Source organism: Microtus oregoni, unplaced genomic scaffold (assembly GCF_018167655.1).
Source record: "Microtus oregoni isolate MIOR12 unplaced genomic scaffold, Mior012 000046F_ref0000063, whole genome shotgun sequence".
In the NCBI taxonomy this organism is placed as follows: Eukaryota; Metazoa; Chordata; class Mammalia; order Rodentia; family Cricetidae; genus Microtus; species Microtus oregoni.
Genome location: NW_024543220.1, coordinates 10,605,392 through 10,622,371, shown reverse-complemented (window position 1 = coordinate 10,622,371; position 16,980 = coordinate 10,605,392). Strand labels below are relative to the sequence as shown.

Here is a 16,980-nt window from a genome sequence, read left to right as displayed (position 1 = left end):
TGTCTCTGCAAGGGACAGGGAGTGACCCTGCAGCAAACCTAACCCTGTCCAGCAAACAGGGCCAGTGGGGAGCCGGGGCCAGGTGCCAAGTCCTGTCATCCTGTCCTGGCCTCCTTCCCTTGGAAACCTCTCTTCAGGTGAAGTAACCCCAGCTCCTCCACTTGGGGCCATTGTTTTCAACAACGGTGGTTAGCAAAGGCCTCAGCATTTTGTGCTGGTTAGTCTTGGGGTGATCCTGTGTGGCCTCTGATCCCAGGGTACCACTTCTGACCATGGCAGAGGCCATCAGGCAGCTCGGGGACAGTTGACAGTGTGCTGAATCCTAACACAGCGGAGGGCTGAGAATGAGGGTGACATGACAGGTTTGGGGTGAGGAGGAGGTGGCCCTCGCCTCCGAGTGCTCAGCTTCAGCACAGCAGAGCTGCTACCGATGGGTGGATGATAGGATGTGGGGATGCGCTCTCTGACCCACCCTGGGAGGTAGACACAGTGGGAAGTGTGTAGCAAGAGTGTTGCTACTCTTGGCAGGGCGTGGTGGCACACACCCTTAGTCCCCACACTCAGTAGACAGAGGCATGCAGATCTCTGTGAACTCGAGACCAGCCTGATAGCACCATAACATAACAAGTTCTAGGTCAGCCAGGGCTACTTAGTGAGACCCTGAAAAAGGAAAAGAAAAAAAAAAGCCAAAGCCAGTTTGCTCATGAACCTTACCCTGCAGTTCCAGGCCAAATTCGCTAAGGGACACGCTAGTCCTAGCTCCCCTTCCTTGGGACACAGAGCTTCCCTTCCTAGTCAGCCGTCAGGAACTGCAACCCCACCACCTCCCAGAACTTACACATCAGGAGGAGCCCTTGGATATCTAAGGTGGGAGGGGAGCAGGGCACACACCCCGTGAACTCTGAGTCACCCAGGGGCTGTAGTCCACTTCGGATTACTCCCCATGTCCCACAATCTCAGGGTGTGGCCTGGCTCACTGTTCATTTCTATACACCAAGGCTCCGCAAACATAGGCAGTTAGCTAAGAAGTCCCACCCCACAGGCTCTGGGTTCTGGGTGCCAGGTGAGGCCTGCCTGGAGCTGGTCTCCAGAAGGATACTTGGAAAGACAACCCGAGCAAAGCGGGGAGGTACCCAGACCTCGGACAAGGCCACATCTTTCCTTCTTCTTACTGACCAGGTCATAGGCCTGCTCTGTCCCCAGGGTGGCATGAAGATTTTCTCCAAGACCCACAAGGGGCATGTTTCCTCCAAACCTGTCAAAAACAGGCAAGGGCCCTGGAGTGAACGGCCCTTGAGGGTGGAGGCCCAGCCATTGCGAAAAGCTGGGTCTCTATTTGTCCTCCTTGTGAACCTAGGCATCTATAACATTCAGCTAAAGGCTCGGTTTCTCCGAGTGACTTCCCCAACAGAAGCTGGCTCTCCAAGGCCGTCACTGTGGCCTGTCCCTTATGTAAGTGTCCCTCCCTGTCCTCAGACCCTGTCCATCCATCACTGTCTGTTTACCTTCTGGTATCCCTTGCCACAAGGGATGTGGTCATCTGCCACTGTCACCATGATGTCTATTGCAAAGTCCTTCTACCTCAGGAAAACCTTCAGGGAAGCTGTTGTCATAGAAATGAGCCGTCGGGGCCCTGGATCCTCTCCAGCCATCTCCAACAGCTGACAGGAACAAAGGAGTGGGTAGTTGGGGAGGTGACTCTGCTCCCGGACCACCGGGAGTTGGACTCCTAGCACCTACACGGTGGCTCACAGCTGTCTCAGATTCCATGCCCTCTTCTGTCTTTCACAAGGTACAGAGACATACTAAGCAAAACAGCCAAACACAAAATGATTTTATTTTATGTACATTGGTGGTTTTGCCTACATGTGTGTCTGAGTGAGGGTGTCAGACCCTCTGGAACTGGAGTTACAGACAGTCGTGAGCTGCCATGTGGGTGCTGGGAATTGAACCTGGGTCCTCTGAAAGAGAAGCCAGTGCTCTTAACCACTGAGCTATCTCTTCAGCCCATAATTTTTTTTATTATTATTACTAAAAAGAAGCAAGGGCTTTAGACCACACGTCAAAGAAAGGCTCACGGTCTTGAAGCCTTCCCAGGGCTGCACCTGCCCTGCTGGTCCCAAAGCCCTGACCTCCTCGCCTTACAGTGGGAATTCAGCCTTTGCAGCTCCTTCCTAGAGCAGGCAGCACAGGTGGCAGGGTCAGAGCAGCCCGGTGCGCTCTTCAAGACTCCTCTGGGGCTGGAGCAATGGCTACATGGTTAAGAGCACCCGCTCTTCCAAAGGTCTGAATTCAATTCCCAGCAGTCACATGGCTGCTCACAATCATCTATAGTGGGGTCTGATGCCCTCTTCTGGATAAAGTTGATAGAGCACGTGTATACATAAAATAACTCTTAAAAAACAAAAAACAAACAAACAAACAAAAAAAAACTCCTCTGATTTCTGACACTGCGCTCATTCAACAGACATTTGTATCCTGCATCGGTGGGTGCCAGGTACTCCCCCGGTCCTCCAACAGCACAAGCTTCTTTTAGTCCCTCTTCCTCCCCGGCCCATCCCTCATGGCCTCGGGTTTCTCCCTCAGTCCTGAGATGTGACGATTCTTGGAAAGTTCTGACAGTAGGTGAGGGCCTGGGCTGCGGGGTCCAGCCTCGAACTTCCAGACAGACAGTACACTAAAGCAGCTTGTGTCTCCCGTGGCACGATGTGGCTTAAAGTGGAAAATAAAAAAGTTCCAAGTCGGGGGCTGGAGAGATGGCTCGGAGGTTAAGAGCACTGATTGTTCTTCCAGAGGTCTTGAGTTCAATTCCCAGTAACCACATGGTGGCTCACAACCATTTGTAATGAGATCTGGTGCCCTCTTCTGGCCTGCAGGCAGACATGCAGACAGAACACTGTAAGCAAAATAAATAAATAAATCTTTAAAAAAAAAAAAGTTTCAAGTCTGCAGCCTGCCTGGGGAGAAGAAGCAAGCGGTCCAGCTGTGGGTTCCCGGGACCTGAGAGGAGGACTCACTTGCAGAGCGCACCTAGAGTGTCTGCGGTTTCAAGCGCTGAGAGCTTGGCTGCTCCAAACCCTTAGGCTCCTCCCTGCTCGTGCCTACCGAGCTGCGCCTGCGCGGGGCCAACCCTGCATCCTCCCTGGAGCCAATGCGCTGTCAGCCGTGGAGCACTTAGTCCGTGGGTGCAGAGACCAGACAGACGCACTGACCCTTATCCGAGCCCGGCGGGGCAGAGAAGGGTGGGCCCTGGTCACTTTGTGCAAGCCCGCCCCGCTTTTTTGGCCTCAGGTTCTGTTCTGTCTGACACAAAACCTGCGCTGTTTTCCCACTGTAGAGCTCGGCGTGGCGGTGCTGTCACCCCAGTGTAGGGAGACTGGGGCGGGAGGACCAGTTCCAGGACAGCCCGGTCTACGCAGGCCACACAGAGCTCCGGAGCGAGAACTTGTCTGAAACTTTACTAAACATACTACCTCCATTCATTCACAACGTCTGCGCACTCACCTCTTTCCCAAGCCCTATGTCGCCATCTTTTGGCTGAACCGAGGAATTGCGCTCAGTCCTGGTTTCGACTCTGCCCGACATTGAAGGAGCCACACAGCTAGCGTTCCCGCCCCCTCTCTCTCATATCATCTATCTACAGGGTCCCTCTATCTACTGTGCCCTCTCCACCACTGCCCAGTGCCCCCCCTGCTCTGCCCTCCCCACCACTGCTCAGGTGCCCCCCCCCACGCTCTGCCCTTCCCACCACTGCTCAGGTGCTCCGCCCACACTCTGCCCCACCACCACTGCTTGCTACCTTGTCCCCCCCCCACTAGACTTCCACCAGGGAGAGCAGGGACTCTACACAATTGCATCTCCAGCACCTAAAGCAATGACTCGAAGGGTCAGCATGCTGGTTTGTCACCTGAACAAAATCTAGAATCACCTGAACAGTCTCAGTGGGGATTGTCTTGGCCACATTAATGGAAGTCGGAAGATCAACCCAACACACAGGAAATCCCCAGGAAGGGGATTCTGAACTGTACAGAATGGGAAAAGCCAGGCAGGAGAGATGGCTCAGAGGTTAGCAATACTTAGAGTTCAGTCATGAGGATGGGAGCAAACTTCAGCTCCAACAAATGTGATGCCCTCTCTGACCCTCTTGGCCACCCACATACACGTGTGTGCATACAGACAGACAGACAGACACAAACACACAAATCTTGGTGGGGGAGACGAAGAAAGTGAGCAAGCCCCAGCATACACACAGGAATTCCTTGTTCTCTATCTTGACTGTGGTTGCAATACGGCCAGGTCTCTACAGTTCTTGTCCCTGTGATTTCCCTGCCATGGTGGACTGTGACCTGGGATAACAAGCTAAAATAAACCACTTTGCTGGACATGGTGGGGCGCACCTTTAATCCCAGGGCTTGGGAGGCAGTGGCAGGCAGAGCCCTGTGAGTGAGGTGCCAGCCCGATCTACAGACCGTCTACAGTTACATAGACCCTGGCTTAAAAAGTAGACCCTGGGGCTGCATCAGGAAAGGAAGCAGACAGACAGTCCATCTGGGCTCCTTCCCCAAGCCAGGATGTTAGGGCCCCGAGTAGCTGTGGCTGAGGACATTCTGCACTGGCCGTTCTGGTGGTGTTTTCCACCTCAGAATGTCGCCTGTCTCCCACCAATGGAGGGAAGTTGTGCTGTTCCTGACAGGCACTGCAGCCTATGGGTCTCTGAGGCCCCCAGCTCCATAGTTCCACCCACGCCATGTATGTCTCTTACTAGTGCTGGTCCTGACGAACTTGGTTCTTGGCAAGAGTCTCCAAAGCAGTGGTTCTCAGCCTTCCTAACGCTGCAACCCTTTAATATAGCTCCTCATGTTGTGGTGACCCCAACAATAAAATTATTTTCGTTGCTACTTCATAACTGTGATTTTAATACTGTTAGTAATCATAATGTAAATATCAAGCATGTAGGAGATCTAATATGTGGCCCCTACGGCAGGGGCGTTTGGAAGGGTTGCCAGGCCGGCCAGATGGAGAAACTCTGGGCACTTCTGTCCAGAAGCGGCAGGCATGATACCACAGGAAGGTGTGGGAATGCCCATGGACTGCTGGTCACCCCAAAGGAGAGTCCTGGGGACAGCCTCACTGCTTGATCAGCAACGGTTTTCAGGAGATATTGAAGAGACCTCCTGCAGTTTCAACACAGAGTGGGGAGGGCTGGGGCCCGTGCAGAAGAGAGAACCAGAATCCGGAAGGCTGAACGACCCGGAATTCAGAGTGCTATCTCACCTAGTGGCCAAGCCTCTGCCCCACACTAAGCCATCTGCTGGGCCTAAGCTCTTAACATGCGGTGTGGACCAAGGGCCAGGGGAAGAGGGGACCTCATATGCATGCAGTTCAACCTTCAACATGAGCCTGTCCCAGGGATGGGGCCACCAGAGTAAGGCACGCAGCATGGGGCTATTTAAGTTCTCCTGTCTACAGGACACAGACTTTCTCCGTCCCCTGATAGACTCTTGCTTTCACCTCTGATTATTACGTAAGAAACCACATTCAGCCGTGGTGTACAACTTTAATCCCAGCACTCCGGAGGCAGAGGCAGGCAGATCTCTGTGAGTATTAAGCCACCCTGGTCTACAGAGGGAGTTCCAGGACAGCCAGGGCTACACAGAGAAACTTTCTCAGAAAACTAAATTTAAAAAGAAGAAGAGGAGGGAGGAGGAGAAAGCATGTTCACTGGAGACAACCCTAGCACCCAGGGTCCTGAGGCAAGAAGAGAAGCGGAAGACCCGCCAAGGCTGACAGTGAGACCTAATGAGGCTGTGTGCGGCATGTTTAAAAAAGAATGCGGAGCCCGGAGTGGGTGGCAATCCCAGACAGTGAATAACTAAATCTAGCAGGGCTGTGATGGCCAGCGTCACCTGCGGATGTAAATTAGGTTTATGGAGCAGCGGTGGGCGCAGTTTATCCCTCTCAACTATGCTAACTGGATGCGTGTATTTGGGGGTGGGGATATAACAGAGTAGAGGTCTGGTCTTTTGTTGGAGATTGGATCCCTAGGAAGCCCTGGCTGTGCCTGCCACTATGTAGACCAGGCTGGTTTCAATCGCAGAGATCGTTGGCCCCTACCCGAGTGCAGAATTGAACGAGAGTATCACCAAACCTGGCGAGAGTGATGATTCTTATTTTAATAATTAATAATTTGTTTATCTTTATTGAATGTGCACCGGTGTTTTGCCTGCATGTATGTATGTGGATGCTGGATCCCCTGGAACTGGAGTTACAGACAGGTGTGAGCTGCCGTGTGGGTGCTGGGAACTGAACTGGGGTCCTCTGGAAGAGCAGCCAGTGCTCTTAACCTCTGAGCCATGCTGCAGCCTGAGTGAAGATTCTTAATGAGGTCCATTTAAGTCTTGGGGATTTGGAGCAGGAGCAGTGGGGTTGACACAGGATGGAGGCGGTTGGACTCTGACCAGGCGTCTCTCTGTGCTCTAGATCAAACCAGTCTTTTCTGAGGGCACAGACATCTTTTAACCAAGTGCCTGCATTGCTATCAATAGCTACTGGAGACCAAAGAACTGGGGTGCCCTCTGGGATCAGATGTCTGCCTCGCACCCTGCACATAAAGAACAGTAAGCAGACCCTCCTCCCACACAGGACCCCTCCTCCCACCGTGGGCCAGCCCCCACAAGCTTCTTCCCAGTCTCCCAAGCCACACACTGTGTCCTGTTCCCACAGCCCTAAGACATTCCAGCACTTTCTGTCAGAGCCACCACCTGTCTCCACTCCTGCTCCCATTTCCCCCTCAGCCCATACCAACTGCCTCCCACTTTCCCGCAATGCCCAGCCAGAGGGCACTGGGCTCTCCAGAGGCACTGGCCTTCCCTCAGTGGTCAGCGTTACTGCTGGCAGAGACTCGGGCAGGAGGTTTGGTTGGTCCTTCGCTCTCCCATCACAGATGCTCGCCTGGCTCTCCCCATCAGCTTCAGACCTCCTCCCAGATGGTTCACCAAGGCGCTCTTCTCGTCTCTGGGCGCACATTTGAATGTCTCCACCTCAGGTCCAGGGTGGAAGGCTGACAGCATTCCCTCCCTCCTCTTCTTCCTCCCAACCCCTACCTCTATTAAATTAACAAATTCTCAGTGCGGAGCTGACGTAGCCTCTGATGTGGGCATTACTTCCCTATTTGAGAGAAAAAAGCGGGTGCAGAAAGATCCGAAGGCTTGACTGAATCTAACAGACCGAGTCAGTCAGAGGAGGCTCCAGAAGTGGGTCTTCTTCTGGTCCCAAGTTACACGATGTAGCCAGGCTGGCCTGGAACTTGTGATCCCCCTGCACCAGAAAGCCTGGCTAGGACAGTGCGGTTAACACTCCCGGGTAAAGCTGGCTTCATTCCCGACACATGGCTTCCTTCTGCTGCAGTACTCGTGGGCAGATGCCAGGCTGGAGTGTGCAGATTCGTTTTCTCTTTTTTTAAATATTTCACTGTGTGGCCCAGGCCAGCCTCACACTGATCCTCTTCAACCTCAGCTTGCCAGTGCTAGGATTTCGGCCTTCTGGCCTGGCTTGTGTACATTTTATCTGGCATTTTGAGACAGGGTCTCAGTAGCCCACACTCCCTAGGTCTTCTGCAAAAGCAGTAGGCATTCTCGACCACTGAGCCATCTTCCATCTCTCTCTCATCTCTGTTGCTAGGAACCCAGGACTTGTGCCGGCCTCCCACCGCCGCCAAGGTACACATCACTCTTCTACCCTCTTCTGCTGGAGAAAACCGCCCAACCTTCAATACATCTCCGTGTCTTTCTCCAAACGGTCATATGATGCTGGACTCCCCATCCTTCTCCCCAAGCCCTGACTCACAGACTCCACACTCCAGCCGATGTTACAACTTCAAATCCTCTGGACTTTCCATGGACAGTTTTAAAGTTCATTGCTGATGGCTCACTGGGCATTCCCTCGTCCATCCATCGGTTCAGAGAGGGGAGAAGGGTGCTAAGGACAACCAGGTGGCCTGAGGATGGATTTGGGGGCTCTGTACGTGTGGTCCTTCCCTAGGCAGCTGCTCTAACCTCAAGGTGAGCAACTGCCACGGCAGGGAGCAGATGAGCGATTGCCATGCCCGTGCCTCTCCGGTGTTTGTTTGGCTTTTGGATCTGCTGCTTCCTGGATTTCTGTAACAATCCGACAAACAGGAAGACTATGGGCCAGGACAGCAGGAGCCACTCTCCGGATCTCCATCTGGGCCCGGCCCTCACAGCAGCACTCCCCCATCCCCCACCTCGGCCCCATCCTGGCCTCTCCTCTCCATCTGTACCCCACTCTCCGGATCTCCATCTGGGCCCGGCCCTCACAGCAGCACACACCCCCACCCCTCGGCCCCACCCTGGCCTCTCCTCTCCATCTGTACCCCACTCTCCTACCTTTACTTTGCCCAGCTCCTTCTCTTGTCCAAAGTCCTCACGTGTCTCCCAAAATAAACTAGTACGCAAAGTGTTTGGTTTGTCTCTTCTGGAGGTGAAGGCCTTGGGAGCTGGACTAGACTGCCATCACTGGGCCCCTCTACAGCCCTGCCTTGGCATCTCCAACTCGGCGGCTCCAGACAAACAAAGCTGAAGAGGACCTGGATGCCCTTATATGGTGAAGGTTGGGTTGGTTAGGTTAGCAGACATCCTGAGAGGAGCTGGGTGTGGGCGAGGGGCTGTATTGGCAGGATACAGGATACAAACAATGAGGTAGACCCAGGGAGGAGGTGCCTGAGGAGGGGACAGGAGGCCCAAGGGAACAAGGAAGCCTTGCTTTCCAACTCCCAGGTTTAATGTCCCTTCTTAAGCCTCTCTCCCAGTTTGACCAGTTAGAACAGTGTAAATCTTGGAACATTGTGGAATTTTCTTTTTTAAGGGGGGTGATATGTGTGTGTTTGCGTATACCCTGTTGTGATATGTTGTTTATAACCTAACAAATAAAGCTTGCCTGGAGCATCAGAGAAGCAGAGCGGCCAACCACTAAAGTTCTTACCTGTACCAATGCTCAGACCAAAAGGGGTCTCTATGAATCCTCAGACTGCATCCCCAGACAGCACCCATCTCTTCCTGCTTTATATTCCTCTCTCTGCCCATTCATATCCTTTCCCGTCCCCACCTCCCCAGTGCTGGGATTAAAGACGTGTGTGTGACTCCCAGGTACTGGGATTAAAGGTGCGAGCCACACGGTTTCTCTTTTAAACAAGATCAAGCCCAGGGTGGCCTTGAACTCTGAGAGTGCTGGGATTAGAGGTGTGTGTCGCCTCTGCCTGGCCCCTATGGCTAACAGTGGCTGGGCACTGCACTCTGATCTTCAGGCAAGCTTTATTTGTTAAGGCACAAACAAAATCTACTACACTGCCCCTTACTGGCCTCCAGCTCCGATTCTCCTTCCTCCAGTCTCCAGGGTTAGGATTACAGAGTGTGCCACAGCAGGCTGCTATGAGTAGGGTCTCCCCCAAGGCAGAGTGCTCAGGAAGGGACATGAAGGCAGCACTGGAAGCTGGCCAAGGTCATGCAAGTGTTTGCGACAGCTTGTGCTCTGCCGAGAAGGTTTACAGAACAGGCTGCTCGCATGGTGTATTCAAAGGCCGAGGCAGCATCGAGTTGTGTCAAGGCCAGCCTAGAGACCACTACTCAAAAGGCCAAAATAAAGGCAAGATCTCTATATCTCTATGTACGTCTGTCCTCAAGTACACACACCTGTGCGTCGTCTCCTCAATCAGGGGCGGCCTACCTCCAGCACAGGTGACCACCGCAGACTCCAGCACTGCCTTCCAGGGGCAGCGGAGAAAAGGGGAGCATGGAGGCTGAGCCTGGTTACGCTCGCTCACCTGAGAGCACAGATGCCTAGAAGCCTGGCTGATGTTGAACTGTTGAAGGGATACAACCGATCACCATGTAAGCACAATGAGCACTCTCTGTGTTGGGAAATTTTCCCTAGTTATTATGGTTTGAGACAGGATCTTTCGTGTAGCTCTGGTGTCCTGGAATTCCTTATGTAGGCCAGGCCTGCCTCTGCCTCCTGAGCGCTGGGATTAAAGGTGTGCCCCACCATGCTTAGCCAAAACTTCTCAGTATTTAGTGTGATATCGCATCAGTGATAATCCTAGCTCTTAAAAGGCAGAGGCAGGAGGGTCAGGAGACCTCATCTTTTTTTTTTTTTTTTTTTTTTTGGTTTTTCGAGACAGGGTTTCTCTGTGGTTTTGGAGCCTGTCCTGGAACTAGCTCTTGTAGACCAGGCTGGTCTCGAACTCACAGAGATCCGCCTGCCTCTGCCTCCCAAGTGCTGGGGAGACCTCATCTTTTTTTTCCCCTCTGGGGGTGGAACCATATTCGCCCCTTTTAATTGATATTTATTGAGCTCTACATTTTTCTCTGCTCCCCTCCCTGCCTCCCCCCTCCCCCTTCAGTCCTCCCCCAAGGTCCCCATGCTCCCAATTTACTCAAGCGATCTTGTCTTTTTATACTTTCTACTTCCCATATAGGCAGGAGACCTCATCTTTAAAAAATCCCAAAATACTAAAATGAAGACTTAACAGCCGCAGCCCCTAGCATGCTACATCTACCACAAGGTGCCGGGATTCTCGAAATGATCCAGGTTGTTCAATAAACATGAATGTGGGCTTGAGTTTCTCCTCAGGTGAAATACCCGGCACCACATGGAGCTAAATGGCAGTTAGCCTAGTCTTGGTTTATTATGGAGGGAAGTATGGCTGGAAGGCTAAGAACAGCCCCCCGAGTTAGGAGAACTGAGGACTCGGGAAGATGACAGACCAGGATGGTGGAGCCAGGTGGGACAGGTTGCCATGCCAGGGAACCTGCACAGGAGCCCACCCTCTGCCCTTCCTGCTAGAGCCTGGCACTGGGGCTAGAGAAGAGCAGAAGCCAGAGGATAAAGAGCCGGCTCTGAGGAGATGCAGCACACGACCAGACTGAGGTACGTGACAGTACACGCATGAGCATAAGTCACACCTGCTTGAACAGGAGGGAAGCCACACCCAGGTAGTCGGAGTATAGAGGAGGCCTAGGAGACCACAGGGATCGAGGACTGCAGAGCAGAATCTGGAAGGGGACGTGCCGGAGTCTAGTCTGGGGAAGAGCCTTAAGTCCGGAACTGTTGAAGAACAGGTGTATTTGGCGCAGGTCGGCAATGGACACACCCAGCTCCAGGGGCGGGGTAAATGGGTCTGGGCTCTCAGACATCTTCTGAACAAACCAAGCGGGAGCAAGGAGAGGTTCAGGGCCTGGAAGAACCGGTGGATCTGGGACTCAGACAGGGCCAGATGTCTTCTTGGGGCCCAGGCAGAGGGCTGCGGAGCTGGGCACTGGACCAGTTGCAGCAATCATACTGGCTGCAGTCAGCCTTACACCAGTAGTCTGAGTGGTGGGTGATGCATTTTTCTTTACAGCGGTAGGAACTGTAGTGTGCGTGGAAGAAACTTTAACATCCAGAGGGCGGGGACAGTTATAATCCCTGTTAACAGTTCCCCTCAGCCCCAACCCTAACTCCCCAGCATTCATGCAGACCAGGTTCACTTGTCCGCACGCACACACCCCCTTCCATCAACCCTCATGCTGGAGACCGGGCCACGCTGTTCTACCACAGTGGTAGATGGTGCTAACCATGCCGGGGATGAACAGCTGTTGATGGTGCCCTTTTCTAAGCCAGAAACGGAGCCCAGTGAAGGGTCTTCCAAGAGGCACAAGTGGCAGGTGAAGACATTGGCAATTGGGAGCTTGGCATAGAGGAACAAAGGAGATGGAGCCAGGACTCACTCTCAAGTACACCCAGGGCCCCGGCTCCACCCTTCCCCGATTTGGTTTCCCCTTCCTCCCAGAGCCTGGCCCCATTTACCCTTTCCCATCGCCGAGTCTACCATGGTCAGTACACCTACAAGCCTTCACTATGGAATTCTGGGAAGAGGCGCAGCTCCTGTGGAATAACCCCAAACCCCACCTTCCTAGGACCACACTCCTTAATCCTCAGAGGCAGAATGGTTTTGACAGGCGGTCTGGGAAGAGCTGCTGGGGGTGCAGGGCTGGAGAAAGATCTTGACCGGGAAGATGGCATGTCCTCCCACAAGGTCTGGTTCCCACGTGGGCACCAGCTGGATCCTTATAGGTGTTTTCATCCTAGACATGTCCGAAAGATCGGTACCCCACTTCAAGGGCCATGGGCAGTGCCTGTCTCTGGCATGCCCCGCTGTCCACCTACACCACAGGGTTGGCTCCCACTGTGAATGAGAGGTTGGCCAGGCCTCCCCATCCCTTCCAGATGGAGGTGACTCAGCTATCCCAGCAGGGGCACAGGCTAGCACAGCAACTATTGTGGCTGTGCTTTCTCTGGGTTCTGTTTACTTCAGGATTCATTTCCTTTACCAGCGAGACTGAGAGTATGCCTTATGAAGCCCCCAGAGCAGAAGCACAACCACGGAGCAGATAGAGGTTTGAACCCTTTCTTTTCAACCCTGTGTATTACCTAGAACGTGCTCTGCACCCTTTCCTACCTGTCTACTAACATCACCAACCCATGCAGCCTCAGTCTGTGCTATTCCCACCCAGGGACGATGAACTACGAGGGTCCCCGGAGTCTGGCACACCACCATCTTCCCTTCCTCAACCCTACCCAGCAAGCACCAGCAGACGAGCTCATGGCCTTTTCTTCCAGTTTATTTCATGTTCCCACCACGATAGCAATCCCTTTAATTTAAACTAAAAACCATAGAATTCCTGAAAGGGAGCAGCGAAGGAACGGTGGTGCCAAAGACAGAGGAAAGGTGCACGGGGCATCAGCGAATCGTCTTGACTGGGCTCTTGAAGTTGCTGGCGGCTTGGAGCTGCAGCTGGTAAGCCATTGGATGAATCTTGAAACCATAGAGCCTGGACCGGGCAGAAGTCAGAGAGGCAGCGGGGTAAGTTCCCTTCCGTCCCCGCCTGTGGCCAGCATCCCACCACTACCACAGCCTCCGCCTCATGCCTACTCAGGAGTCCCCCAACTTCCTTGCTCATGAATACTTGATTTTTTCCCCCATGAACACTTGAAAATGTACCCCCTTTTTTCAAAACAGGGTTTTTCTCTGTGTAACAGTGCTGACTGACCTGGAACTCGCTTTGTAGACCAGGCTGGCCTTGAACTCAGAATCCGCCTGCCTCTGTCTCCCAAGTGCAGGGATTATTGGCATATACTACCATGCCCAGCTTAAGAATGTATCTTTCCTAAAAAGTTTCTTTATGCGTATGAGCACTCTGTCTACATGTTCTGCTCGCCAGAGGAGGGCATTGGATCTCATTACAGATGGCCGCTCTTCCTCTGGAAGAGCAGTCACCGAGTCATCTCTCCAGCCCCTTAAAAATGTACCTTAGACATCCACTAAAATTCAAATTCTAGTCCAGGTAATGGCAGTGCAGGTGTGTAGTCTCACTTACGGCAGAGGCAGAGGGATCCTTTGAGGCCAACTCAGCCAACAGAGACCCTGTCAAACACTGCCCATTCCCTATTCCTGATCCAAACACCAAACCAAACAAACATGCTGAGCCACAAAACCTGAAGATTTTGGCAAAGGGCTGATCATCCAAGATGGCAATAGCCACTGTATAAATAGCCAAGAGCCACACATTTAGAAATAGGCAGCCATCGTCAGCATCCCTGCTCTATGGATAAGAAATCGAAAGAACAAGCAATCAAGTAACTTCCCCAGTCACTCAGCAAGAAAAAGCCCTGACTTTGGGAGAGGCAGGTCTCAAGAAAGGGCTGTCTGTCCTCAATCCTCTCCAGACCCTTGCAACTGCCTCTGTTCCCCACCTGGGTACAAACTGGTTGGCGGGTCGTTTGGGCCGGTACTCTGGGTGCACCATGAAGAGCATGTGGGGGAAGCCAGTGCCGAAGTAGGCGCCGTCGGTGTGATGGTGCCGTGATGATTTGGGGGTGTACACGTCCATGCACTTGGGGCAGTAGAGCTTCACCATGGCCTCGCCTGGGATGTCCGAAAGGCCTGGGGGAGAGCCAGACCCTGTTGACCAGGTACCCCCAACTCTTCCCAACCTCCCACAGGACTCAGGCACTGACTAGATTAACCTGACTTTTTGGAGGATTGCCAAATAGTGCCCTCCCCTCCTCCTGACACTCACCAATCGGAAGCATCGGCTGATTCTCACAGTATACACGAGGACAGTAGCCAAAGTCTCCCTGCTGGTACTTTTCCAACTAGGGAACAAAACGAAAGGGACTGGTGAGTGTAGAGCAATTCCTTGCAGCTCGACTCACTTCTCAGTCGCCCGAGCCTCCCGCTTCTAACTAGAAGCCGCTCCTGTTAAGGCAGGCCTCGACTTCTCAAGTCGGCAGGCTGCAGAACACAAACGCCATTTGCTGTTTGTCCCTGAGAGCTCCTTCCTGTCAATGGTTCCATCTTTCCCTGAGGACACTTCAGCAGGACCCTCAGTGGGGATCTGATCTCAGCCCAGCTCTTATCTCTTCAGCTAGACTTCCTGACAGGTACAAGACAGGACTTCTGATTCATGCACCTGCGTCCTGACTGCCTCAGCAGCAGTGGGAGCAGAGCCTCACCATTTGGGCGATGCCTCGGTTGGTGAGGATGTAGCGGGCGTGGATCAACCCATAAAGCATCTCCGCTGCCTGTTCAATCAGGTCACTCTGGTTGGGGTTGTCCTCCAGCTCTTCATCTGAAAGGTAGGATGGTCACTTGTAACCCCACCTCATGCCCAAGGTGGCCACCTACAGTTTATCCAGCACCTGCTTCTGAGCCCCACCCTATCTACCGCCCATGCATCAGCACTGCCTTCTCTCCACACCTCTCTGCCTGCTTCTTCCCTTTCCCAATGCACACACAGAAACACATAGGGCAGAGGGCGGCACTAGACAGGCAGGGAAGAAGCCGTACACAGAACCAGTGAAGAAACCAGCATTATGAAACAGAGTTGAGTCACATTCAAAGAATGTGAAAACAACATGGAAACAAATGTTTCCAGCCCCAGAAGGCAAGAGTCAGGTAGGGAACCAAATGAATGAAGAAGCCAAGTGTTGTTGCTTGTGCTGGAATTCCAGCACTTGAAGGCTAGGGCAGGAAGAGCAATTGGTAAAGTCCAGTTGGGATAGGAATGGAGGATGGGGGGGACACATAAATAGCAAGCAAGGGGTATGGGGATAGGAGAGGTGGAGAATCAAAAGGAAATTTAGAAATAAAAAAAAAAAGCAGTTGGGTGGTGATGGCACAGGCTTTTAACCCCAGCACTCAGGAGGCAGAGGCAGGTGGATCTCCGTGAGCTCGAGGTCAGAGAAATGCTGCCTTAAAATAAATAAGTAAATAAATAAATAAATAAGAAATTCAAGGAGCAAGTGAGCAGCGGCCGGAAGAAGAAAACAACGCACACGTAAGTGCACACAATATCATCAACCCCACACTCAACAACAGCCCCAGGGCTTGTTACCAGGCTCCAGGTCCAGGATCATGTCTAGAGCTTGTCGATAGTGAGGCACCTGCTCATTGAGCCCAGTGAGATTAAACTTGTCCTGGATGTAGTCTTCATCCACCTACCGGGACAGGGAGGGCAAGAGGCTGAAACCAGTGTGGACTCCCCTCTTTCACCTGGGCCCACCAGGTTAATGACCGATCAGTTCCCCTGGGCCCTACTCCCAATTCTGCATAAGTCCTCAGTGTCCCACAGAAACCGTAGCTCTTTTCTGTACAGTGCACAGACGTAACTCAACCTCTGTCCCGCATCTCTAGCAACTGATTTGCCCTTTCCTCAGGGACATCGGACTCTCTGAGCTAAGGACTCGGGAATCATGAAGGCTAAGCAGTCTAGTTTGTGAAAAGCATTTACAATGTCTGACATTAACATACTATAATTTTCACGTTACAGAACTCTAACAAGAAACATCTGCATCTTCCTGTCACCGAGATAACCTCTGTTAGCCAAGCACAGTGACAAGCCTTGTAATCCCAGCACGCAGGAGACTGAGGCAGTAGGACTGCCATGAGTTCAAAGCCAGTCTAGGCTATGTGGTAAGCTCCGAGTGAAACCCGACCTCAAACAACATAAAATAAGACATCGAGGGCACGTGGAGCTGGCCAAGAAGCAAGCTAAACTCACCTCACAGAAGAATTCATTGCCACGGAGCCCACAGAACCAGGAAATCCAGGACACCTCCTCAGAGCTACTCATCTTCACGTCGGCTGGGAAAGAGGAGCGTTAAGTGGAAACCAAGCTGTCTCTGGGCTCTTCCCTCCTCCCACGCGCTCTCCCCGAAGACGAAAGAGCCCGAGGCCACCTTGGCTTAAGGGACCCCAGGCTCTGAAGCATCGCTCTCCGCGCGTCTCTTCTTTGCCTCGGCCCCCGTTCAGTGTGAGAATGAGTTCCACTACTTTCCAGAAGATGACAGATCCTGATGCACTAGTGTGACCCCCGTGCCCGCCGTTACCCAAGACCAGGCCCCTGTCCCCCCGTGTCAGCTGCGGCAGAGCTCTGGGCTCCGGCTCCCCACCACCGCCGCTGCCTGCACGCTCCTGGCGCCTGTCCCAGGGCTCCCGAAGTTCATCCTTCCCCCAGGACCGGCCTCGCCTGCCCTCCTGCGGGATGCGCCAGCGTCCCCACAAGTCCGCTCCTCTCCCCAGGCCACCCACCCTCTCCCGGCTCCCGACCCGGTCACTTCCTTCCTCGCCCCCACATCTAGGAGCCCAGGACCCAGCACCGCACCCGGGGTCGGACGACGCGGCGCGGAGACAGCCTCAGACTCACCGGCTGGACGGGGACTGGGACTGGGGCGGGGAAGGGGGAGTTGCGCTTCGAAGGAACGACAGCGACCGCTACGGCGCAGGAAGCCGACCCGACCGCCGCAGGCGAAGTGAGGAGCGGGGGGAGTGGAAACTGGGAAGGGGGAGGGAAAAGAGCAACGCGCAGGCGCCAGAGGCCGCCCCCTACCTCTGTGGAAGCCGGGAGATGGAGTCCCGCCAGA

General features: G+C 53.4%; 7 protein-coding genes across 7 annotated transcripts in view; 5 read left to right on the top strand and 2 right to left on the bottom strand.

Annotated features, from left to right (window-relative positions):
* LOC121435313 (H-2 class I histocompatibility antigen, Q10 alpha chain-like) overlaps positions 1-16,980 on the top strand; it is a 731,224-nt gene that overhangs the window by 503,640 nt on the left and 210,604 nt on the right. The gene's annotated exons all lie outside the window — the stretch shown is intronic.
* LOC121435272 (H-2 class I histocompatibility antigen, Q10 alpha chain-like) overlaps positions 1-16,980 on the top strand; it is a 708,503-nt gene that overhangs the window by 503,964 nt on the left and 187,559 nt on the right. The window lies entirely within an intron of this gene.
* LOC121435270 (H-2 class I histocompatibility antigen, Q10 alpha chain-like) overlaps positions 1-16,980 on the top strand; it is an 808,095-nt gene that overhangs the window by 629,214 nt on the left and 161,901 nt on the right. The window lies entirely within an intron of this gene.
* The window catches only part of LOC121435275 (H-2 class I histocompatibility antigen, Q10 alpha chain-like), a 703,994-nt gene that overhangs the window by 525,113 nt on the left and 161,901 nt on the right, over positions 1-16,980 (top strand). The gene's annotated exons all lie outside the window — the stretch shown is intronic.
* On the top strand, positions 3,875-10,917 carry Ly6g5c (lymphocyte antigen 6 family member G5C). Its single transcript, XM_041635102.1, is given in 7 exon segments — positions 3,875-3,886; positions 4,735-4,792; positions 6,502-6,594; positions 6,597-6,617; positions 8,041-8,123; positions 8,125-8,295; positions 10,861-10,917. Coding segments are annotated over 7 exon segments (495 nt in total).
* On the bottom strand, positions 10,974-12,613 carry Ly6g5b (lymphocyte antigen 6 family member G5B). The gene is given in 5 exon segments (XM_041635101.1): positions 10,974-11,233; positions 11,236-11,304; positions 11,307-11,425; positions 11,631-11,743; positions 12,566-12,613. Coding segments are annotated over 5 exon segments (609 nt in total).
* Positions 12,662-16,918, bottom strand: Csnk2b (casein kinase 2 beta). Its single transcript, XM_041634560.1, has 7 exons — positions 16,764-16,918; positions 16,119-16,201; positions 15,453-15,555; positions 14,572-14,687; positions 14,136-14,211; positions 13,810-13,999; positions 12,662-12,887 (listed from the first exon to the last, which is right to left on the bottom strand). Exons 2-7 carry the CDS (start codon positions 16,188-16,190, stop codon positions 12,797-12,799), a joined length of 648 nt encoding a protein of 215 aa, XP_041490494.1. The 5' UTR covers positions 16,191-16,201; positions 16,764-16,918; the 3' UTR covers positions 12,662-12,796.

Bases quoted from the DNA above. Each gene is read 5' to 3' on its own strand.
- Csnk2b (XM_041634560.1), bottom strand. From the start codon at position 16,190: ATGAGTAGCTCTGAGGAGGTGTCCTGGATTTCCTGGTTCTGTGGGCTC. The intron at 14,688-15,452 runs GTAACAAGCCCT...CCTACCTTTCAG, and splicing joins GATCCTGGACCTGGAGCCTG to ATGAAGAGCTGGAGGACAAC. The intron at 12,888-13,809 runs GTGGGGAACAGA...TGCCCGGTCCAG, and splicing joins GCCAACCAGTTTGTACCCAG to GCTCTATGGTTTCAAGATTC.